Below are 25,411 nucleotides of genomic sequence, written 5' to 3' on the forward strand. Positions count from 1 at the left end.
AGTGCTGTTTACGTAATGACCAAAAAATATGCAATAATAAGGTGATATTATTTTTTGAGTGACATAATTAAAATAATCACTCTGTACTGATCATTTCATTTATAACAAGCAATGTAATTTAATTAACATTGTCATGTACGATGAGTAAAATTAAAGGTTAAATTGTGATTTTTCTCCTGAAAATGCTCCTGTTGTATAATGATATGCAAAATATACAGTATATCAGCAAGCAAGGCCTAGCTGCAACGCTGCCGTTCTGACATGTAATGCAATAAAATATGAGATATATAGTCAAATTGCTGACTCAACTTCACACCTATTAACATATAAATTGCCTGTACACGTTTAGATAGCAAGCATTGCTATTTATGTTGTGTTATGATAGACACTTTAAATCTATAACTTTTGAAGAAATATAGCAATGTCAGGTGTAATATTGTGTGATGGTGTAAGGATGTATTTTACAAGCACATTATTGTCTCTATGAACTGTCAACTCAAGGGAAAAAATAAATTTTCATTTACACTTATATAATTGTATTGCTTGTACTTGTATTCCAAATGCAAAGGAGGTTAAGTATATCTAGCCCAAAATGTTTCAAATCTGCTAAAAACAACAACAACAACAAACACTTGGTTGACACATTTACTTTGTGATTTTAATGTTTCAACTTTCATTTGCACATTAACAATAAAAGTATACAAATTAAGGAAAAATATTTCACAGTTAGCGTTTCTTATTACCCCAGCCTAATTTTTTGTTCTTAAAATCATTCATAAGCTGTTCTTACAATCATATAAACTATGGCTACTCTCACACTATTGTTGAAATAATTATTTAGACACAAATCACACAGTCATTGATGTGCTGTACAGAAAATTACAGTTTAATCACAGACCATTTATTTTCAAGAAGCAAAATGGAAGTTCCATTTACACCCACATCTTTGGGAGTATCTAATGAATTTTTCCCAGTCAGTGTGAACATATTTATCAAACATACAATATAAACTCTTACTAGAAGCATATCTTTTAAGCATGCACTGTGCAGAAAATGTGAGAAAATGTCATTTATTTTTTGCTTTATTGTCAAATACATTTCTTTAGTGCATATATCCATTATATGCATATCTAACTGAACAACTATTAAAACACAATCTTTAAAATTATCTTATTTAGCCCAATATTTTAAAGGGATTTTATGGAAGCTTGTTTCCTCCATGGGATAAAAAAATTAGAAGGTAGTTGCGACTTCTTATCTCACAATTATATATATATATATATATATATATATAAAAAAGATATAAAGTTAGAATTGACAGATATAAACTTGTGATTCTGAGAATAAAAAGGTTGTGATCGTAAGATACAAGAAAGTCTATCAGAAGTCTAGGTGATGCATTTGTACCAAAAAATCTATGTGTGTGGCAGTATGTGTTATGCATAGTAAGCATAGAGGAAGATGTTGACGCACATGAGAATGATGGCATTGACACAACAGAAACGAGACCAGAAGGGATCTTCTCTGATGCTGTGAATTATAGGAGGTGGCGTCACGGTTGCAAATTGTCCTGGTCGAGGGCAACAGAACCCAGCAGTACGGAAATACTTACCCCTGCACACTGACTCACAGCCTAAACAAAAGTGGTGAATGTGAAATTAACTGGCAGGGGAGCTTTATAGTGACAGTATCAAATGGTAATACCATAATGCTTTGTTATATACTAGAGTACTGAATGATTGCATGTTCATAAACAATAGGATTTACATGCTTTCTAAGATTCTTGAAGGAATACCAAAGTGTTGAAATACAATTCTGGAAACCTGACTTACTGTTCTTAAAAGGCTTTATAGCTGATTTAGATGACATGTTGCACGATTGCATACTCAGACATTAATTTTCTAACGTTGTGTTTGTTAAAATAATCCACTGTATGCAGTAAGCTTTAATTCAAAACCAAGAAAATGACAATTGGTATTTTTCTCAGTTCCTTGTGTGTGTTCTCACGCATATAAGGCACGTTTGTTTTGTCAACTGATACACACATGTAGAACAGCACCACACCCTGATGAATAAGCCACAACAATCCTCATGAGATATATCATGCTGTAAACTCCTCACACACCTCCGTTCTGCATTAGGAAGCTGGATTAGTGTGTGGATAGGTTTGACAACTTTTGAAGTCCAAAATGTCCTCACTATTCAAAAATGCCCTTACTAATATAATGAAACCTGTTGACTGACTAGTCCTTACTAGTTTATGAGGCTTGCTGTATAAATTAACCAAATCATGTGTCTATTTAAATCTAGTTATATTTAGGGCTAGAGTTCTGTTAACAGTAGATGATAGAAAATATCACTAAACCCAATTTAAAAACAACAGAAGTCTATGAGCTGTCTTCACTAATATCATGAAAAACATGTGTGTTCCATACCTTCTGTCCTGTGGCTGGGTGTAGTTACTTTTTGTAGAGTTATTTCTCTCTCGGAGCTGTTATGCAGAGTCCACCAGGTAAGATTATGTGTCTGAAACAAAATCAAGCACAAGCCACTTGAGACATGATATACTGTATATATATATATATATATATATATATATATATATATATATATATATATATATATATATATACACTAAAGGGTTTTATTAAATTTAGTAAATCAATTTAATTTCAAACAAATCTCAGAGGAAGGGATTAATTAAGAATTCCAAGAGTATAGTGTAGTGGGTGCTATAAATACTGTCGAGGCTATTGGCTATTTTCAAAATGGCATACTACTATACTTCTTTTATTGTTTCTGCAGTATATAATGCAACGTTTTTTCTGTATATTTAATTCTGTAGCCTGTAATGCAATGCACTTGACTGAACCTTCCATTTCCAGTCAAATATATTAATTTAAAGATTAATATCAGCAAAAGTAATATCAGCAATGATTTAAGCTCTTTTCTTTTTCAGACTGTCAAGATTTGAGACAATTTTAAACAAACCTGTGGAAAAAATAAACCAGTACACTGCAGAATTAAACATGCTTGCAATGAGGTAATGTGGCAACAATGTAGCATATTGAACTACTGTTTGCATAATGCAAAACTGTTTCACATACTGCCTCAAGTACAGTACTATTTAAAAGTCAAATGGCAGTAAGGTTTTACTGAAAGAAATAAACACTATATTTAGCAAGGATGCATTAAAGGGTTAGATCCCCCAAAAATGAAAATTAGCCTGTTTTACTCACCCTTGAGGCATCCTAGGTGAATATGACTTTCTTCTTTTATATGAATATAATCAGAGTTACATTAAAAAGCATGGATTCACCTTTATTCATGCCCAGGAGCCATGTGAGGCACGTTTTATTGTGGATGTGTGCACTTTATTTGATGACTTTTGGATTCGTCTAAAAGAAGAAAATCATACTGTATACACCTACATGTAGGATGCCTTGAGTATGAGTAAAACAGACTTATTAAAACTAATTTTTTGAGTGAACTAACCCTTTCAATTATTCAAAAGAGACAGTAAAAACATTTATGATGTTACAAAAGATTTCTATTTCAAATAAATGCTGCTCTTTTAAACATTCTATTCACAAAAGAATCAAGTTTCCACAAAAATATTAGGCAACTGTTTTCACCTTTATTATAAGAAATGCTTCTTGAGCATTTTAGTACGATTTCTGAAGGATCATGTGACACTGAAGACTGGAGCAATGATGCTAAAAATTCATTTTAAAGTTATTTTTAAATGTAACAATATTTCATAACATTACAGTCTTCAGTGTACTTTAGGTAAAAAAAAAATGCAGCACTGGTTAAGGGACTTCTTAAAAAAACAAGCCCTTACAAAATGTACAGAGTCTTTGCAAAGTCAGACAAGGTGCTACAAGAATTCTAATTTTTTTATATATATATTTGAAAACATTACCTGGTATAAAGGCTATTACCTGTTCGTCGGTGGGTGGAGGGGTCAGTAGACTGATCACCACCACAACAAAAGCAGTCAGGGCACAGAGTATTATAGCAAAGTGCAGGTAGTGTACACTCCTCAAGACAGAGGGAGCAGGGTCAAAAACACCACAGCGAGGGGGAGGAAATGCAAACTCTAGAACCATCCGCGTCAATCCCACCGCTAGACCCACCATCAGGCCCCAGAATGCTCCCTGAGCACACAATACCAAACAAACACACATGAGGATCACTCTTCAGGAAAGCTCTTAGCATTTACATTAATGCATTTGGCAGGCTCATTTATCCAAAACATGCATTGCATTTAAGATACACATTTGATCAGTTTCTTGGGAATTGAACCCATGCCCTAGGCATTGCAAGAATCTACTGTTAGAGCTACAGGAAGACTTTGCATTCTGTGGTGCTCTACATACCAACAGTGGTGTTCCTTTTATTCTGTGTGTTATATGAGCATGGGGGACTGTTAAACTACTTATTTTTGTAATATTTCAGGTATCTCTCAGAACTCTCAGCTAAGATTCCTGATGTGACAGGCTCTTATTTGCTTACTTAAGGGTGGAGTAAGGTGTGAAAGTCCCTTGACAAACAGCAATCGTTACTTGTGACAGCAAATTCCAGTGAAGCATGTCATATTTCAGAGATATTTTTTCAAGTGTTTTGCCAAAAATGTGTTGCGTGTAAAGACAGCAGATATGAACTATTATGTAAGTTAAACTGATTTTATCCTCGTACATTTTGTGTCACTGACTCACACGGATGCACTTACACAAATACGTTCACTGTAACGATTTATTTCTTACTCTATGAATGTCACCATGGTCAGTTTAAGTTTCTTTAGGCAGGCTTCTTTTTCTCGGGGGAACATTATCTTTCGCCATAACATGGCCTAACTTTAAATCAATGTTAAAATTCTTTACTTACTGGCTTTTTTTCCAGAGCAATTATACTACTTATCTGAGATCTCACAAATTAAAATGGGTATTTCCTTTTTGCTATGGGGGACAGAGGATAACTTTGCATGAAATGACCCTTCAGGGTAAAAACAGGAATTTTGAAATTCCACCCTCCCAGTTTTAAAGCTCTTAAATGTTTAGCTCGACAGGTTTTCATTCTTTTGTTAAACTGCCTGGCTAACAGCTAATCATACGATATGAGCAGAAATGGTCCCTCTAATGCAGGCAATGAAAAAAAATGCAGTTTTGTTCTTTGCTTAAAGTAAAACATCCAAGATAATCAGCCTGGTACACCACGATCCTTCTGAAACATTCATTCTAAGCATATTTTTCCAAACACATTGGGTTTGGGGGATTTCATAGAATTTAATGAATCACATGTCCTTTTTTTTCTTATCTGCACACACAATGTTTCTCCTGTTCTAAGAATATATCTGTTTATTCCCGGAAAAGATCTCAAAGAGATCTATCTATCTAGATATGGATCTAGTTTACATATTATTTTCACTATAACATTATTACTAATACATAGGATAGAAGAACACTGTCACACTCATTTGGAAAGATTTTACTGAATGAAAAAATAAATGCAGCTTATAAACGGGTGTGACTTATCAATGTGTTTTTCCATTTTAAAAACACAATATATAATGACTCAATAAAATGGCTTATATTAAGGTGTGACCTATTTTCTTTGAAAAACTATCTATCTTCTCAATTACTTCCAAGTGAAAGTTACGCTCTCTTTTGCTGTCATACAGACATCCTCACTCTTTGTGTGTTTTAACAGACAAATACACACACCCTCACTAATGTGCTACATTAAAATAGACGGACATTCCTTCTTCACGAGAGAGAAGAGGTTTCTTTGAATGCATGCGAGTATTTAATTTTGGTATGTCAATATGTATATAGTCTAAGTGAGACCTCAGACACTGTTTAATGTTTATGTGTGTTCCTTACCGCCTCATTGGTTCTTTTCCAGAAAACAGCCATTACAAAAATGGCAGTAACAGGAGGGGCTAGATAGCTGGTTACTGACTGGATGTAAACATACAGCTGACCGCTATTAGCATTCTGAAGAATCGGGATCCAAACCACGCTAATCACCACCAAAATAACAGTCACTATCCTGGGAAAAGAAAATGGATATACATTGTACGATCATCTTCAGTTTCAACCACAGTTCTTAATTTGGAAAATTAAAGTCATTATGTTAATGACCTTAAAGTTAAGTTCTACTACAAAATCGAACTCCTATTGGACCCTATTAGTAATATTTGCTGATTCATTTACAGTATATGAATCACTATTATTCGGCTATTAGTCTTCCATTTTCTAGTTCTATAAATACATATTTTGTGGTTTTATTTCCACTTAAATAGATCTCAACCCAATGACAGGGCATAAACATAAGCTAATATAAAGTAAATGAGTAATCTACCCCTCGATGTCTCATACTGCATTTTTGAGGCTATGAAGCATTTCTACATTCTTTGATGTAATTGCTTTTGAATAAAAACCACCAGGATGTTGGATCTAAGTAACCTTTATCATTACACAATGATTAATGATTTTAAATAGGCGACACAATTGCATGCATGAAATGCAAACAAACACAGTCATAAACACCTGCCAACTAGCAGCAATTCCTTCTCGCTAGCACCTCTTCGATACTTCTTCCAGATATCCATGGTGAAGAGGGTGCTACTGCTGTTAAAGATGGAGGTCAGTGATGACATTAAAGCAGCCATCATTACAGCTATCATTAACCCCCTGAGGCCTGGAACACATATTTACAATTGCATGATTTATGCTAAAAAGACCATGACATGGACTGTGCATTTGGTAAAGTACATGCTAACAATTAAAAGATATACAACATTTGAAAAAACAAAAAGTGATTCTGATTACCGCTGGGCATGAGCTCGATGACCAGTTTTGGAAAAGCAATGTTGGAACAGCCCACCTCTGCACCACACACCTTTACACACTCTTCAGGGTCCACACAAGCCACAGTGTCTGGGAAAAAAAAAGATGCAAGAGATGTGTTGATGGCATGAAATTTAAAATCAACTTATTTTCCATTAAAATTATACATTTTCTCAGTTTAAACATTTGATATGTCATCTATGTTGTATTCTGAATAAAATATTGAAATGTGAAAATTCTACATCATTGCATTCGGTTTTTATTCACAATTTGTACAGTGTCCCAACTTTTTTGGAATCAGTTTTTGTATATATATATATATATATATATATATATATATATATATATATATATATATATATATATATATATATATATGTATATATACATACATACATATATATATATATATATATATATATATATATATATATATATATATATATATATATATATATATATATATATACTGTATACCCACACACACACACACAGTGGAGGCCAAAAATTATTAGAACACTGGTATTTTCACCAGCTATAAAATAGTTTTAAGTCAGTTATTTCTATTTTGCTGGTGTCAGTATTATCAAATTACATTTCCAAACATTCATTTTGTCATTAATTGTAATAATCCAATGAGAATTTTGTTTGCACAAGGAGTCCGACAGCAGCCAGTGCTCCACACAGAGATCTGATCTCATCATCATCATCAGTTTGTCTGGAATAACACGAAGAAACAGAACAAACTGAGACAGACTAAATCCAGAAGAACTGTCTCCAAGATGCTTCAAGAAGGCCTGTTTATTTATCTGCATGCTATTATCATTAACCATCAGAAAACCATGGACATGCAAATTTACTTTACAAATATTGAAATATTATCTTCAAATCTCAGGTAAATATTTCAAGTTAAAGGCATTCAGCTGCCAAAATCATTTGAGAATACCTGGCCTTATTAATAAGATAACTTATAATAATTATAAGATAATTACAAAATGATAATAAATAATCAGTGACAATCATTAATGAAAATGGAAATAGTAACATACAAATTATAAATCAAATTATAATATAAAGCTGTAGTTAACTGTCCGAATAGCAGGATATAAAACCATTGCTAGATGAAAAACATGCACGTTAATGCAAATGGATTAACAATAAAGTTTAGTGGCAGCTTCCATTTGAGACAACTAGCACCAGGAGTACATTTAAGTGTCTGCCACTTTTACAAAATCAGGGGGAGGAAATAGGAAGTGTTTCTTTCACTTTCTTTGGTTTGCTGCAACTTTTTTCTTCCCGGATACCCCGCCCAAACCCACGTAACTGTTGACTCAGCCGTGTAACACTCGACTGCCCGCCGCGTCACCGGCGCTCCGCTCATGCAACCAGACATCCAGCCTCTTCCTCTTTCCAGCTCCACAGAAGTAGGGCAAAGTAACACAAAACCCCACAGGACTTTACTGGACAACAAACTCAGGACATTATTTCTATCGGGAGACGTGAAAGAAAGCTTTGTTTAACTTGCAACACTCTGGTGAACAATCCGGAAGCTTGTTTTTCTTGTCGGCGTCGGAGGTTTCCAGGGTTCATGCGTTTGTGTTAAAGACCATAAACTCGGATCCAGTCGACTGCAGGCGCGTGTATGTGTGTGTGTTTGCCCCTCCCGGTCAGGTGACTGAGGTGTGTCTAATTACTAGAGCCTGTGGAGATGCTTTGTTCTATTCTACCTGTTGGTTAACTGAAAGATGATCTCCAGCTCAGCGGTCAACTTCTGTCCTTTTCCGAAGTAGGACTTTGCTCGGGAAACATGATCAAATAACACATGGGGCATCTTTTATAACTTTAAGATACAATACCGCCTTCATTTGTATTGAAAAAAAAAAATAACAGTTTTAATTCGGTTTGTGTGTGGAAACGCTATGGCTCTCTCACAGGTTCAGTGTCTTGATAACAATCATGTGAACTGGCGTCTGAATGAAACCAAACCAGAGTTTTTTTACAGCGAGGATCAGCGGGTCGCGCTTGAAGCGCTTATAACGAAAGGACGCGACGCGTTTGACGCCTATGTGAAAGAGCACGAGCTTCGTCCTTTCCTGTCGGAACCCGAGCTCGAGCGGTTCCGTAGGAACATAGAAGATTATAAACCCGGTTCTGAGCATCAAAAACCAGATGGTACGACAGACGGAGAGGACGGTGCTATTTCACTGCAGTATTGGCCGGACCGCTCTGATACCTCCATACCGATTCTGGACCTCGGATGGCCAGACTGCAGTTCTTACCGCGGAGTGACGCGTGTCAATGTGTACACGCAACCGCCAGTGGACGGACAGACGACGCATATAAAAGAGGTTGTGAGAAAGGCCATCGCGCAAGCACAGAAGGTGGGTAAACTAGAGAAACTTGAAAAGCACGATTGAATGGTCAATCAGCCACTGTTGAGATTTGGTTTCAGAATTGTGTAATGTAAAACTATACGAAATTGTTAATTGATGATAGCGTTTACTTATTTCGACAGTGTGTCGTCCAAAACTTTCACTGAAAATGCTGAAGCAGCCGTCGGTTTCTATGGTTACATCAGATGAAAGCGATTTCTGTTCGCAGATCCTGACAGACTTGTTGTCTAGTGTCTTGAGGTTACAAAACCCATACATATCTAAACATTTCTGAAACAAAATGAATAATTAATTAATTTCTTGATGTTTCATCATAATAGCTTTTTCAGAACAGCTTATAAGTACAATGAACAATAACAGTTTAATTGTGGACCTCAAAAGTTCTCCTTTCACTGTGAAACTTTTTTTTTTTTTTTTTGGTTAATTTTAAGTTGCTAAATAAAAATCATGGCTTGGGACTTAAATAATTTATTAGTCTTTAATATGCTAAATACTGATCTTACATAATCTTAGATAAAGTTATAATTTTAATTTATGGATAATAATCAATGGCAACATCAGTGGGGTGTATGCACATAAGTTGAACAAAAGAGCTGCTATGCTTATGCATGTCAACACTCACTTTTCAATAAAACTCTTCTCCTGATTAATTTTTAAAATGATAACCTGGAATTGTTAGGAATGAATTGAGTTCAACAGAAAATAAATTAAACATGTTAAATGTCCAAATATCCATCACGTTTCACAATCTTACTGGTTTCCAGCCAACTTATTTGTCTTGTTAAAACTTGCTTGAAGCCAGCAGTTCGGCCCGTGACACATACCGGCAGAAATTCCCTTCCGCCCCCTCTTTCTTTAAGGCACACACACTCAAATGCTCAATCAAAGAGATTCCTTTATCTAAAGACATTTTACACAATGAGAGCTTATAACGAAATATGGTTATTAATAGGTGTAATACAACAGATTAAGGGAGTGTAAGAGATGTTTTGTGTCATCATGTTGTCTTCTTAATAAAGAGAACATACTCCATGCTTACAATAGAACTGGAATTGGAGCATGACCTTTTTGTGTATAATCATTTGTACACTGAGAAATAATACAAAACCATTTGTGCTTTTGCAGATGATTGCTGTGGTAATGGATGTTTTCACAGATGTCGACATTTTCAAGGATCTAATAGAGGCCGGATTTAAAAAGAAAGTAGCTATATACATTATTATAGATAATGCATCTATACAGCACTTCCTGTTTATGTGTGAGAGAGCCAACATGCACAGTGGACACCTCAATGTGAGTAGAAGGCACATGTATTAATATCTGTTTTGTAGACTTTTCATAAAATAAGAAAATATGTTGGTTGTGTGTTAGTGTATGAATAACAATTTGTGTTTCTAGCATCTTCGGGTGCGATGCATTGGAGGTGCTGAATTCTATTCACGCTCAGCTCAGAAGGTGCGTGGCTCATTGAGTCAGAAATTCATGTTTGTGGATGGAGACCGTGCTGTGTCTGGATCATACAGGTTTGTCTTGTGCACTTAAATGCGTGTATGAACACATACATGAAACTGTGTTTTTTAAATGCAAGCCAGTCACACTAGACCGTAAGAAAGCATGTTATTAAAACTGTCTGCAAATTGCAAATTCATTTCGGTATGGGTAAGAGAATCACAAGAACCATAAACCAAATGTGAAACAGGAACAGTCTTAACTAAACTAGAAACATCACTGATCTCTCCAAAACATCTGATAGAGAACATGGGAAAACATTCAAAATACAATGGCAAATTAAAAGATAACTTACAGGGGTGTAACATGGTAACAAAAATAATCCAATTGCATTTTACATTTAATCATTTAGCAGACGCTTTTATCCGAAGTAATCTACAAATGAGAACAATAGAAGCAATCAGACCAACGAGTGAACAACAACAGTATACAAGCGCCATGACAAGTCTCTTAATCTAGCATAGTACATGTAGCTAGTTTTTTTTACGAAATGTTGAATAAAAAAATGCTAAAAGAATACTAGAAGCTGAATAAAAAAAGACTAGTCAAGCAATAATAAAATCACAAGACAGACCTAATAAACCAATCGTATGGCATGAAATGCCAGAATACCAAAAGAAAAGGGAAGTGTGAACACAAAAAACAAGAACAAAAAATCTGGATGAGTGAGCTATTGTCACACAACTGAAAAACATGCCTTTACCTCAACAGTGGTGGTAACACACTACTAGGGGTTAGGCAACGTAGGTCCAGGAGTGCTGATGTCCTGCAGAGTTTAGCTCCAACCCTAATCAAACACACCTGAACAAGCTAATTAATGTCTTCAGGATTACTGTGGCTAAAGGTAGGTGAGGTTTTTTCAGAGTTGGAGCTAAACTCTGCACTCCAGGACCGACGTTGCCTACCCCTGCTCTAAAATATTTTGATTTGCTAGTTTATTTAAATGTAAATTTATTTATGATTGTGCCATTCGTGTTATTTGTTTATTCTCTTTTCTGACATGTAGCATCTTTATGTTTCAGTTTTACATGGACCGCTTCTCGTTTGGACCGCAACATCATTACAGTCTTGACGGGACAGGCTGTTGAAACTTTTGACAGGCAGTTCCGTGAACTATACCTGAACTCTCGTGGAGTCAATCTAGCCAAGATCCCATTGGCGGACCTTCCAGAGCCTGACCCTGTCCCGATAGCTGTTCCTCCCCCTGTTCCTGTATCTGTTGCAAGAAAGCGAATTAACCCCAAATATGCGTTACTTAATTTAGATTCAGCAAGCAAAGCCTCTTCAGACAAGGCTAGTGCCAATAACAGTACCTCCAAAAATCCTATGGTCCAGATTACCAAGCCTCAACGGGAGATGATAGAAGAACCGCAAATGCACCCAGGACTTGTAGGTCTGCCAAAGGCAGATCTCATTCTCTACTTGCCCACTTGGCCTGAGCCAGACCCAGCCAGTGATGTTATTGGGTTTATCAATATCCGTGATACAAGCAAGCCAACACAGGTGCATTTAATGCGCTCGCAAAGGTTCGAAACATCTCAAGCAATACGTTTTAAAGACCCTTTCACTGCCCCACCTGAGGAACCGTTACCAGATAAGGCAAGTCCCCGTCCTAAAACAACACAAATTTCGAAAACATTTACTGTAGATGCAAATGTTCAACCAAACACCCAAACTCAGCCAGAGATTAACTCTAGCAATGTTAATCAAGATACACTAGCCAATACATCCCATTCGCCAAGCTCTCCGATCCAGAAAGAAGAACCCAAACCCAACCCTCCTCCTCAAGAGCAGCAGTCCAACCCTGAATCAACAGAAGTCAAACAGACTTTACAAATGCCTGTTCCCAAGCCACGCACCCTTCAGTTGGTGGTTAATAGGCCAGAGGGCTCTGGAGATGCAGAGATCACTTTAGTCAGAAGGGGTGAAAACCAGACAAAGGATCCAAACATGGACATTCGCGACAATGATGCCGATAGCACTGCTGTCACCTGTGCACATTCATTAAAGGATAAAGATGAGAATTCTACAACATCAGATGAATTCTATGAATGTAGTGACTCTGACAGTAGTGACAAACTCCCTAATGGAAGGTTAACGGGTTCCGGTCGTTTTGGAGACCACAGCCTTGATGCGCTTAACGTGATGGCCCGTTTCTCTCAATCCATGCTGGACTTGCGATCAGATGATGTCGAACAAACCACTGCTGAGAAAAATCTACTGAACATGCAGAACAGACATAAAACAAAGGTAGGTTGGACTTTGATTTACAGTAGTGTTACTGAATGTGAAAGTGTTATTTTCAAATTTGGCTCTTCACTCTACCAGTCTATAAACCTGGGAGTGTTTCAAGTAGATGAAAAGAAGCCAGGCGTGTGTGTTACAGAAAGCACAAGGGCGTGCCGGTGTGCGTTCCCGCACCCTGTTGACATTTCCAGCACGCCTGAACCTGTATAAGTGCTAAAACACATGCATGGGGTAATGGATGGGAGAAGGGGAAATGTAAATGAAGCTGCGATAAGATTGAACTCACCTACATTTTTATCATCTAAAATATAGTTTTTAATTATTTTACTTTTCATTTATTTAAACAGAAAATCGTTTAATATCAGTTAATTATTGCTTATCAGTGAAACAGAGTTGGACAGAATTTTAATACTGGATATTTAACATCCCTACTTTTATTGCATAGTTCTTATAGTCCCACTTTATATTAGGTGGTCTAAACTACTAAACACTTGCATCAAAAAATAAGTACATGTACTTTTTGTATTCATATTGTATTGCAAACCTTTTAGGCTTAGTTAAAGATTTGGTGGTATGGGTGGGGTTAAAGATGGGTGTAAGTGATGGGTCAACAGTGTAATTAAAGTAATAATTGCAGATGTAATTACATGCAGGTATTTTAAAAATATAAGTACAATGTAATAGCATGTATGAACGCGATAAATGTATTATATTTAATGATTAATTTAAATGGAAGTATTAGGAATGTTCATTTTAACCGTTAACCGACCGTTAAGAATTTTGATTGACTAATACAATTAATACAACAAGTCATTTATTTATATATTTTCAGGAATTTATCAAAATATTTCAAATGGATTGCTGCGTGGTTAAAATAGGCCAAAAAACGAAAAACGTTTTTAGAGAGAGAAAAAAACAAGTCACATTTTATAATTTCATTCAGAAATGGGTCTAATTTCATATTTATTTGGGTATCAAACTACCCTGCTTAAGGTTGTATCTGTTTTTTGTGTATTTGCTGATGAAGAATAGTGTAGTCCAACAGTCAAGCTTGATTAGGTCTGGTAATCCACTTTGGAATAGCAACAAACCAGTTACTATTTACCAAAAACCAGCTTGACCACTTTAAGCTGGTTTGACCCCATTTTCTATTGGTATAGGCTTTTAAAAGGTGACAAAGCTTGCACAAAAGATGACATAGCAAAGCATTTTTGCAGCATTAGCAGATACAGCAGCTGGAGTGTGAGTGTAGTACCTGGGTAGAGTGCCCTGCTGATCATGCCAGGTAGGATGATGAAGATCATGGGAAGCATCTTGAGATAGCTGGCAAAGATTGACGCCCCTTTGGCGTGACTCAGACTCTTGGCTGATAGAGACCTCTGCACAATTACCTGCCGAGATACAGATCAACCAACATTACTTTTTCTTTTCTGAGTTCATATTAAAAAAAAAAAAAAATCAGAACAGTTTATAATTTGTTGAAACATTTGAATCATGCTTGAAGTTTAAAAAAAAATGTTTTATCCTGTTTCTTTCTCACATACATATTCCTCCCTTTCACCTTTACCAGATGGATTCCAGTTCACCCGTTCGAGAGACTTGTGGCCGGGCCAAAGTGGTGATTGCTAAACCTGGAGTTTTCCATAGACCTCCTAAAAGCAGCGGCCATGTGATCGGGGGCCACAGGTACTGGCAGGGGAAGGCATATGCTGACCTCCCCTCAAATGGATCAGGCCAGAAAAATCTAAACCGCTCCGGCCGGTCCCCTAGAAGACAAAGCCTCACCTACACGATAGAAGGACTGCGAAACGGCAAAACACACGCTCAGCGGCTCACGCACTCTCAGTCACTCTCTCCTGCTCACCGGGCTTCTCAAACAAAGTCTCCGTCTCCTCGTAGACGGGTTGAGACTCGTATGCCGTTAGGAATATCTTTATCTAAACTCGCCAGCTACAAACACCTCAGGGTGAAGGTTCCAGTGAACACATCTGGTTTTGCTTTGGGGGATAAATTGTTGACACGGAGACACAATGAAATTTAACTGATTTATGGTGGCTTTCCTTCAGAAAATAAACAACTTTGTATTGAGTACAAAGGCATGAATGTGCAATTATGTAGCCACCAGTCTCCACTTCAGCTGGAGTTCAACTGTATCTTTAAACTGGACCGTGGCAAGCAAAACTTGTTACAAGCAGTTTTACTCTTTATTGACGTGCCTTTATTGTGTAATCTGGACTAGTGCAAAAAATTTGGTGGTGGATTTTTGGCCAATGGTGATGGCGATTTCACATTCCCCCATGTTGTTGATTAATTATTGTCTCAGCTTGTGGGAAAAGGATGTTGAAAAGGTTAAGGTACAGTACAAACTGATAGAGAGTTAATTTCAAAGTCTGCATTTGTCCGTGGTTTTACCTGAGGACATCAGACTGTCTCAAGGCCTGTTCACACCAAGATGAATGTTTGTTGTGGTTGAACATTTTCAATCTTTAAATCGCTTCAGACTGATGCAAACATTTGCATGATGTCAGTGCAACAGATTCTTTGTTTATGGAGAGGCGTTCTAATCTCTTTTCCTGTGCATAGCGGAAAAAAAGACTGCTCAACCAATAATATTAATGCTTTTATCACATGCTGATAAAAATCACAAGATTTTTATCACAAAGCTGCTGCTGTTATATATAATTAGTACTTTGTGATACTCTCAAACGGAATATTTTGAATGGGAAAAAGCTGGGTTTTTCCATAACCACGACCTACTGACAGAAACTAATTATTTGAGAAAGTCAGACCTGATTTTGTGCTGATCATTGTTTGGTGTGAACCGGTCTTTAGAGCTAGCCTTTGAGTTGGAGTCGAGACCAAACACTCAAAGATCCAGACCAAGACACCTAAGACCTGGACTTTAACTCAGACCAAGACCTGGCTATTTTAACAAACTGAAACTTACTCAGAAAAAAACTGAATTTATTGCAGCACTGAGCCACTTTGTGCAGTGTTGAATGAACTGTGGTCATGACTGAGACCCTTAGCCACGACCTAGACCAAGTTTTGAGCCCCCAACTGGAAGAAAAGTAATATGACCCAGACCAATCCCACATTTATTGGGTCTTGAGAAGACCCCAACTCGGACAGTATTTACAGGAATTGAATTATGTATTTTTTGGTTATGTTTTGTTTTGTTTAAAACCTGCTAAGGAGGTTTGGAAATATGTGCTTTTTTATGTGATGTGCACTGTACATTATAGAAGGAAAGTGTTAGAATTTCAGTTATTGCAAAAAATAATCTAATCTTCTATCATTTCTCCACTCTTATAATTTTTATGCAAGTCCGCACACAATGATTTTCACAGTTTCTGTGAGAATATACTTGAATCATTTGAAGATGTTTTAGTGACACAGGACTCAATATAGACTTTAGTTGATGCAAATCCCTCACAGCCTCATTATCATTCACATCGAATTGCAAGGGTCTGCTCTGAATGAGGTCTAATTGTGGATAAATATTTAGACTTGGTAGATCCTGTTCCTAAAAGGTCTTTACCTCTGTCTCTTAAAAGTCTTTGCGGTGTCAAGTGATTTGTTAAATATCTTCTAGCAGAATGCAACTCAAAATGCAAAATACTTTTGCAACACTGTCCTTTACGCAAAGCTTTTTTTACATTGTGTTGTGAAAACCAGGGTAGCCTTGTTATCCATTTATGAGAGTGTGTGTTGAAGCATACCTGATCGGTGCACCAGTACCATGTTGCAAGAATGGTCAATCCCAGTGTCATGCCTGGCCAGGGTAGATCTCCATGCACAGGGTCTCTGAACAGGTGCATGGCATCAGACCTGGGCAGGTGGCATGTCGTGTTTGGGATGATCTTAGACGGCACGGCTTTCAAATACACGCTCTCCAGTTTACTGTAGCCTCCAATCTTATTGAATGCTGTAACGTGTACATAAATACATATCAGCTAAATCTACTACTTTCTGGGTAATGTGTAGAGGTTTAGCTTTAATTGTTCTTTGTAGTAGCATCAAAATGACATGGCATCAAAACCAAATGTACATTTTGAATTGATTCCAATTAAAATATTTGAATTTCTTTTGACTTGTTTGGACTTTCTTTAATGTGTTTGTCATATTGAGTTTATATTTTGTTTGCTTGTATCTTTGTACATTTTTTTTAATTTAATATTCGGTTCTTAAAAACCATTAGAGATGACTTTCTCCAAGTTGCTGAAGGCGTTAATGGGATTTCCCTTCTTCCACACCTCCATACAAACCAGCTATGCAGGTTTTAATGTGTCTTTACCAGACATGGTGCTATAAAACCTCTCTTTTGACTTTATTTTTTCTGGTCATGAACAGCTGTGTTACAGGATATTTTAGTTGTTGCCTGGTTTCTATTTCTGGGACAGCCACAGTGAAATCTGTTCCACGTTACACCAAATATGCTGTTATTTTTTTGCCTGTTTTGACGAAGTCCTTGAGACGACAAAAATACCCTAATGTGAATAGCACCATGGGAATTAATTTGTTTTGATTAAATCTAGTTTACACTGAATATTCACATTTTGTGAATTTTCTAAATTTGATGCATTTATGCAATAATTTTTGTAATTTATTTTTGTTTACTTTGTGTTTTAGGTTATCTGGAAGTTTTTTTTTTTTCTATTGCAGTCCATTATTCATTTATTTATTTATTTGAGCAATATTTATCTATTTAGATAATAGATAGACAATTGAACCAGATTTCCTTATTTCATTGTTTATTATTAACATCAATAGGCAGTTTTACGATATATATATATATATATATATATAAGTTATACATAAACCATCCAACCCAGAAAATGTGCCTGCCAAGCACATTCTCTCACAGTTGCCATCTGTTTCCATTAGTGTCACTTCTGAGATGTGCTTACTTCCTCAGTGACAGCTGACATGAGATCACTGCCAGAGGAGAATAAAAGAAGAGGCCTGCGATTGACTGACCTGTGATGGTGAGGATGACTGCTCCAATGATCATGATGAAGGTCTGAAGAGTGTCTGTGTAGATAACAGCCGCCAAGCCACCTGGTGAAACAGAGGACTAAGCGGGTATTGCTCAATTCTCTCATGATGGTTTAATGTGATATGAGTCAACGGCGTCAAGTCTGAATCAGCACTTGCAGACAGAGGAGTGAATACAGTGACAGCAGTGCTGCGGATTAAAGTAATCATGCAATTATGTTGGAATCAGTCATGTAGACCATAATTACTACTGCAGAAGTTAACTGATACTGAACCACTGGGCTTCGTGAGAAAGTTTTAAAAAGTAATCATTTAGTAGCAGCTTTTATCCAAACAACTGGTCAACAAAAAAACTGGTTAAGTAGTTAGCTCGAGGACTCTTCTAGTTTATAATGTTCCAACGAGGAACATTCCTGTTTCAAGCCCTGAGCTTTAACCATTACACCACCCTATCCAGTTTTACAGCATTACAGTGCATAAGGAAGACCACAATTGATTATTGCATCTGCTTTCTAGGACCATAAATCTGTGTGCGCAACACAATGAGACATCAAAAGCTATGCTTTGTCACGCTATACTCCTGCTTGTAGGAATAAGAGCTTGTTTACTGCAAATACTACTTATAAAACCGCTCACTACTGAAAAATGTAGCGGTATCACTTTACAAGAAGTATCATGAGCACTTATTAATCTAGTTTATAAAGTTACAAATATACTATTATTCATTGTTGATTCATTTATTATGATCATTTTTATGAACAAATGTTAATTTATACAGTTTGATTAGTTTATATAATGCAGTAGTATATGTGGAAATCAACATTAGCCTAAATTAACAAATGCTCTAAAGGGATATTGTTCTTTTATTTTACGTAGACACTGCCATTTAAAAGTTTGGGGTTAGAAAGCTTTTTTTTTTTTTTTTTTTTGGATCGACCCCAAACCTTTGAACAATATATATACAAAATACATACAGTATATGCACATACAAACCTGCAATAGTGTAGAGGGCAGTGATGACCAGCATGAGCACGGTGGACAGGTAGAGATTCCAGCCCAAACAAACCTGGACAAACAAAGCTCCAGAGTACAGATCTGTCTGGAAACCACACAGAGGTTCGAGGTCAGTTTGCTGTGTTCTCCGTTATTCTGCATTTGATTATCAAAGCGCGTATGTTTTCGCCAATTAGCATTTCTACTCAAATGTCTTGGAGAACACAATTGCATGGAGTATATATTTGAAATAAATGTTGGCAATGTTTAGATTAGTCAGTCTTGTTTGATCAAATTGAATAAGAAATATCTGAGGTCTGACTTTTAATTCTAGAATTTTCTATCTTGTCAGATCTATAGAGAAGTTGTGAGATAACTTGTTGAGTCTCGTTTAAGAGAATCTGAGAAGTAGGAGACTTAAGCAAAAGTCTAAACTTGCTCGCTATTTTATCTCCTTGTTGTCTGTGATAAACAGTTGAAATATCTACAAGATCTCATTTGTTATCACCTTTTTTCCACTGTTGAGTGCAAATGAAAAATGCTAAATCTAACTGTCTATAGAAAGAAGAATATATTAGATTTCACAAGATATGGGAGTTTTCTTCCTTGTACAAAACCTGTCAAATAGACATTTTTTCCCCAGTTATTTTAATTTGTGCAAAAATATATATACTACTATTATATATATATATATATATATATATATATATATATATATATATATATATATATATATATATATATATATACACATTGCTTTGCAAAAGAATTCAAACCCCTTCATTCACAGACCAGACTGCTTTTTAAATGACTTTTTTCCCACATCGATCTACACTCCCTACACCACAATGACAAAGCAAATAACATTTTTTACATCTTATCAAATTTATTAAAGATAAGAGATAAAAAAATAACAAAAAACGTATATGATTCCATTGCATAAGTATTCAAACCCTTATCTGGGACAGTTGAAATTTAGGTCAGGAGCATTCATTTTGCTTGTAAATGTTATAAATTATAATAAGTCTCTTATGTTCATTGAGGCTGAAAAATACAGGCCGAAAACAACAGTAATTTTACAATTTAAATATGAAATATTATTATACATTTAATGTCAGATTTGTTTTATTATATTTAAAAAATATAATTGATTCCCATGGTGTCAATACTTTCTGATTTGCTGCTCAATAAATATTTGTTCTTTTTGTTATTGTTGAAAGCAGTAATCATCTTTTTTTTATATAGTATTTTTTGATCAATAGAAAGTTTAAAAGAACAGCATTTATTTAAAACAAAACTTTATAAATGTCTTCTGATCACATAACATTTTCTTGCTGAAATAAAGTATTAATTTCTTAATATCTTACTGATCCTAAACTTTTATATGGTAGTTTTCCCACTTATACCATCTAACACTTTTATGACGAATAATGGTTTTTAAGTGCCAAAGTTGAATTCCTAGCATGCCAACAAGGCAGCATGAACATTCACGTGTAAGTGTTTTTGTGTGTCTGCAGTGAAGAACAGATGTTGAAACACAGTTAAACTACATTCTCTTTCACAACTTCAAATTCCTTGGGTACAGAAACATGCCAGCACAGTAATACGGGTCTCAATAAATGAAGTCTTTATAGATTAATGTTTGACTTTTAGTTTTGTGGGAATACAGTATATGTGAAAGAAATGGCAAAAATGTTATAAAACATTATGAATGTATGTGTTCCACTGCTCACTGAGATCTTGGTGAACACAGACAGCATCAGACTGAGAACTGACAAGTACATGCGAATTCGCTCTCCTCCAAACCGCCGACCCAGATACTCTGGCATTGTGACAATCTGTGAGAGAGAGAGAGAAAGAGAGAGAGAGAGAGAGACAGGAAGTGCAGAGGGAACAGCATGAACAAAGTAAATTAATAGGCGAATCTGGGAAAGTAGCACATGTGGTGAGAAGTAAAGAGACTTTGAGTCTATGGTGCCATTAAACATAAGTTCTCAATTATTAATTCACAGAATAAATAGCTCACTTGGCACTTCAGTATAAGCGGTGGTTTGGTGTATTTCTAAAACCCACCCCAGAAGACACATAAACTGGGACAAAGATCCAGGCAAGAGCCAGCAGTACATAGGTTGCCTAATGGAGAGAGAAAGGATATTATTACCACACTGCAAAAATTTGTTTTTCAGTGAAGCACATTTAAATAAAAACAATTCACCTAAGAAGCAAATCTGTTTGCTTTGACAAAAGCCGCAAAAAGAAAATGAAAGCACATCTTACTATAATATATCATAAGATATATGATGTTTTTCTTGTAAAGTATTTGTTGTATCTTGTACCAGTAATTACAATTAATCATGATTAGGTTTTTTTTTTTTCATTTATGTCTCTCCAGCTAATTTTGAACATACAATAATGGAGAAGATTAAAATTAGATGGGAATAATTACACAAATGTTTTTATTTAGTGTTTTTGGCAAATTGAACTGAAACCAACATGGGTCTTTTTTTAGCACAAGGAAGGTTGAAGTAAATGAAGTAGTTCTACTGTATCATGAATATAAATATACTGTTAATAATTTCCACATACTTTAACTTAAAAAGTTCAGTTGCTGCCTTAAATTTTAAATTGGAAGTCATTCAACTTGAATTATCTTAAACTTGAATTATTGTATTATTTAATTGTTAAAGTTATAATTTCACTTACATATAAATCTATTATATTTAAACAAGTATAAGTAAAAAAAAAAAAAGCCAGCACATACTTTGAAAAACAATTTGAGGTCTTATTTATATAGCGCTTTTGTTCCTCAGGTTCATTTATCTTGTTGTAAGGATTTGAGAAATGACAGAGTAGACAAAGGACTGACAGAAAGGACCAACAGTCTAGACAAAAACTAAGAATAGGATATTCAGCATCCTAATTCCTGTTTTAAGACAGAAGCTGGTCCTCTTTCTCCCCCTAGTGCTGATCGAATGCAGTTGCATTTACATTAAGTTTCATTTGTGTTTGAAACAATGCCCAAGAACTAATTGTGGCTCATAAATATTTTGCACTTAATCAAACTTAAGGCAGAAAGGCAATTGTAAAAGAGATGTCACTCACATTCCACTCAAATCCAGCTACAGCGATCCCTCCGGCTGCTCCTGTCCCAGCCAGACCGATGAATAACCCTGAACCCTCACTGCTGGCAAACAGAGATGCACCTATCTGCATCCATCCATTCATGACAGGTTAGTGCAGTTGTACATAAAACAACTAGATTTACAGAAGTCAGCATCAGACTTCATTTCTGCAGGCTGGTTGACCTGACACATCAGGCAGCGTATGCAGTGTGTCATGCATGTTAAACTAATCAACATTGTTTTATTTCTTGTATAATTATTGTGCTTGTCTTATATGTATAATTATTATAATATAATATAATATAATATAATATAATATAATATAATATAATATAATATAATATAATATAATATAATATAATATAATATAATATTTACAGGCCTAAATTTGTATGACCTCATTTTATTTAAGACACTAGGTTTAATCCTATACAATTTTTTGACTAATTAAAGGAATTGCAAAAGAAGAAAAATGATTGGTGTTGGTGAAAACGGTTAAGAAATGGTGATATTTCCATATAGGTCTGAAAACCACTACTTAAAAAATATTTTTTATTCTATTATTTTTTATTGAATTAGAAAATAATTAACACTAATTTGAATGTCTTATTATTACTCAGTCTGTCGCACTAATCAGTAGCTCTCTATCTGCATGAACTGAAGAAAAAAAAGTTAAACACATCTTTTGCTTCAGTGTAAGCTGGAAATTTCTTTTGTAGATTTCACTTGATAAATGTCACAAATTTGCTTAGTGATCTGATTTTATAAGTTTAAGATAAGATAAGACGGGTCTTTTACTTTCTGTGATTTTACTTTTGGACATCAGCATATATATTTTGATATTTGAAAATAAGTAGTTCATGTATGTTTTTATTCTTTTTCTATTACCTATTTTACCTATAAAAGTAATTTTATCTGCTCATTATCAGGCTTTAATTATAGTAGAGTGAAAAATAGTATAAAAATAGTAAATAATAATAATATTAAATAGTAATTATCACTTACTGGCCACCAAGCCATGTCTCTGCCAGCCAGAAAATATCCGCTTAGTGTGTTTCGGCTCACTCTGCAAGATGACTGAAACACACACATACATACACAGAATAATTTATGAAAAACTGAAAAGGAGCTGTATTTTTCTTTCTAACATCATAGATAATGTTAGAATAGTGTTAAATTTTAAATCGTTTCAATTTACACAGTTTACCCTTACGAAAGAAAAATATATTTACCAATATATTTCTTAAAATATATTGTGATATATTGTAATATATTATTTTCCCTTTTTATTTTCTAATATTTTATATATTTGAATACATTTAGTAATATATTGATGATACATATATTATATAATATATTGCAAAATATACAAATGATTGCCGCTTTCAATATATTGCAATATATTGGAAAAAATAAATATATATAAGAATATATGCCTAATATATTACATGATATTTTCCAATATACTGCAATATATTTTTGTTTCATAATGGTACATCCACGTTTTTACAGAAAACTGATATTTATGTTTCAAATACTGTATATAAACACTCTGAAAACTAAAAATTATTGAACTATTATTTAAATAATAATTGTTATCTGCAATTCATATTATCCAAATAAACCAATGCACCTCACCCATATTCCAACAGCGACGTTCAATAAAAAATATGCTCCGATTACAATGATATCAGATACACTGAAAGACTGGGAAAGGGCAAAAATATTTGTGGTAGAGTTAGACGCCATGTCCTGCCTTCACACACACACACACACACCACACACAAACTAAGAGGACAGAAAGACACAAGGCGTTCCGGTCAGTCAGCTCTGTGTGAGAATTGATCATTAAACACATCAGTTTAATGAAGCAACTTGCACCTTACATGAAAACAACAAGGCAGATGAAACACATTCCTGAAGAGACACAAACCATGCTGCTTGCTGTGTGTTGAGAGATGTACACATGCACCTGCACATAAACCCAAACACTCATGACTACACACACACGCATACATACATACATGCTTAATCGAATAATCAGTGCATTTAGACATGTGATCTAACTAACCTAAAGTGACTCACAGTCTAAAAAACATCCCTAGACACACTTAACAAAGTGAATCATTTACTTAAACACCCAGTGGTGCTAGCCATTAACACGTGCACATGCACTAACCATTAGCATCGCATTACACATGAACAGAAGTATCACTAGCATTAACTGGGGTCACTGTTCACATCGGGTGCACTTTATTTTACAGTGTGGCAGGGGTGTTTGCAACCTAATTTCTTTTTTTTTTTTTTTTTTTTTTTGAAGTGTATGAAGTTAATTAATTATTAGAGTAAATTCATTTTGATGCATATTGGTATGTTCTGCTGCTTATTCAGTAAACTTTTTTAGTTCATATTAAGAAAGAAATTTTGATGGATAAATTATGTCTTTGGCTGATTCTAGTATTGGTTTCCTGTATACAGTATTGTGCTATTTTGGACTTGGCAGTCTTTAATTATGATGGCGTATATAATATTTTTTCTCCCATTTGAGTTATTTATTACTTTGATACTTATTTATTTTGTACTCTGGCACTATTTTTTTGAAAGAAGTCTTATGCTAAAAAAAAGTAATTTATTCCAGTGATGGTAAAGCTGAATTTTCAAAAATCTTTACGACACTGATTTGGAGCTCAAGATGCATCTCTTATTAATGTATATATATATATATATATATATATATATATATATATATATATATATATATATATATATATATATATATATATATATATATATATAATTTAAATTATAGGATATATTACATAACTTCACATTTAATTACATAAAGAAAAAAACATGGGATTTTTACAGAAGAGAGACTGAAATTGCATGTAATGATGTCTTACAACATAAAAAAAAAACTGTTTTTTTTTACAGTTTTGTACTGCATTATTGCTTAATATTTGTACTATAGTAATGAGAATCTAATGAGAATCTGCATTAAGAATATTAAAATGCCAAAAATAATATCTAATAATAATACAATTATATTATTTAAAAAAGGTTTCAGGGCACATTATGATATATTGCACTGAAAATAGAGAGATCCATTACTGTATCTCAGTCCCTTTCCTGGATATTTACCTTTGAAAGAGTTTAGTTCCAGCCCAGTCAACACACCTGCTGAATTTGTTGGTTCAGTTGTGTTTAATTAGAGTTGGAGCTAATCTCTGCAGGAAGGTAGATCTGTTGGTGAACTGGTGATTAATGTTCTGGGTGATAAACACAAATGTGGCTG

The 25,411-nt window shown here is 34.9% G+C and overlaps 2 protein-coding genes across 2 annotated transcripts; one reads left to right on the plus strand and one right to left on the minus strand.

The window, feature by feature from the left end:
• Nucleotides 1–638: 638 nt before the first annotated feature.
• slc5a10 (solute carrier family 5 member 10) lies at nt 639–23,923 on the minus strand. Its single transcript, XM_026204633.1, has 15 exons — nt 23,755–23,923; nt 23,122–23,193; nt 22,097–22,201; nt 21,068–21,127; nt 20,728–20,832; nt 18,995–19,100; nt 17,984–18,064; nt 16,726–16,931; nt 14,259–14,394; nt 6,837–6,944; nt 6,555–6,705; nt 5,886–6,054; nt 3,945–4,160; nt 2,436–2,526; nt 639–1,633 (listed from the first exon to the last, which is right to left on the minus strand). Exons 1-15 carry the CDS (start codon nt 23,863–23,865, stop codon nt 1,437–1,439), a joined length of 1,914 nt encoding a protein of 637 aa, XP_026060418.1. The 5' UTR covers nt 23,866–23,923; the 3' UTR covers nt 639–1,436.
• On the plus strand, nt 8,183–16,449 carry fam83gb (family with sequence similarity 83 member Gb). The gene is made up of 5 exons (XM_026204632.1): nt 8,183–9,235; nt 10,373–10,540; nt 10,646–10,770; nt 11,779–13,006; nt 14,574–16,449. The coding sequence occupies exons 1-5, from the start codon at nt 8,774–8,776 to the stop codon at nt 15,042–15,044; spliced, it is 2,454 nt and encodes an 817-aa protein (XP_026060417.1). The 5' UTR covers nt 8,183–8,773; the 3' UTR covers nt 15,045–16,449.
• Nucleotides 23,924–25,411: the final 1,488 nt, after the last annotated feature.

Source organism: Carassius auratus, chromosome 26, assembly GCF_003368295.1.
Source record: "Carassius auratus strain Wakin chromosome 26, ASM336829v1, whole genome shotgun sequence".
Lineage (NCBI taxonomy): Eukaryota > Metazoa > Chordata > Actinopteri > Cypriniformes > Cyprinidae > Carassius > Carassius auratus.

What these genes read in the sequence shown, in the direction of transcription:
- fam83gb (XM_026204632.1), top strand. Translation starts at nt 8,774, where the DNA reads ATGGCTCTCTCACAGGTTCAGTGTCTTGATAACAATCATGTGAACTGG. An exon ending in GCTGTGTCTGGATCATACAG is followed by an intron (nt 10,771 to 11,778) that starts GTTTGTCTTGTG and finishes TTTATGTTTCAG; the next exon opens with TTTTACATGGACCGCTTCTC. An exon ending in AGAACAGACATAAAACAAAG is followed by an intron (nt 13,007 to 14,573) that starts GTAGGTTGGACT and finishes CACCTTTACCAG; the next exon opens with ATGGATTCCAGTTCACCCGT.
- slc5a10 (XM_026204633.1), bottom strand. Translation starts at nt 23,865, where the DNA reads ATGGCGTCTAACTCTACCACAAATATTTTTGCCCTTTCCCAGTCTTTC. An exon ending in GAATTGCTGCTAGTTGGCAG is followed by an intron (nt 6,055 to 6,554) that starts GTGTTTATGACT and finishes TTCTTTTCCCAG; the next exon opens with GATAGTGACTGTTATTTTGG. An exon ending in GGAAAAGAACCAATGAGGCG is followed by an intron (nt 4,161 to 5,885) that starts GTAAGGAACACA and finishes TTGTGTGCTCAG; the next exon opens with GGAGCATTCTGGGGCCTGAT.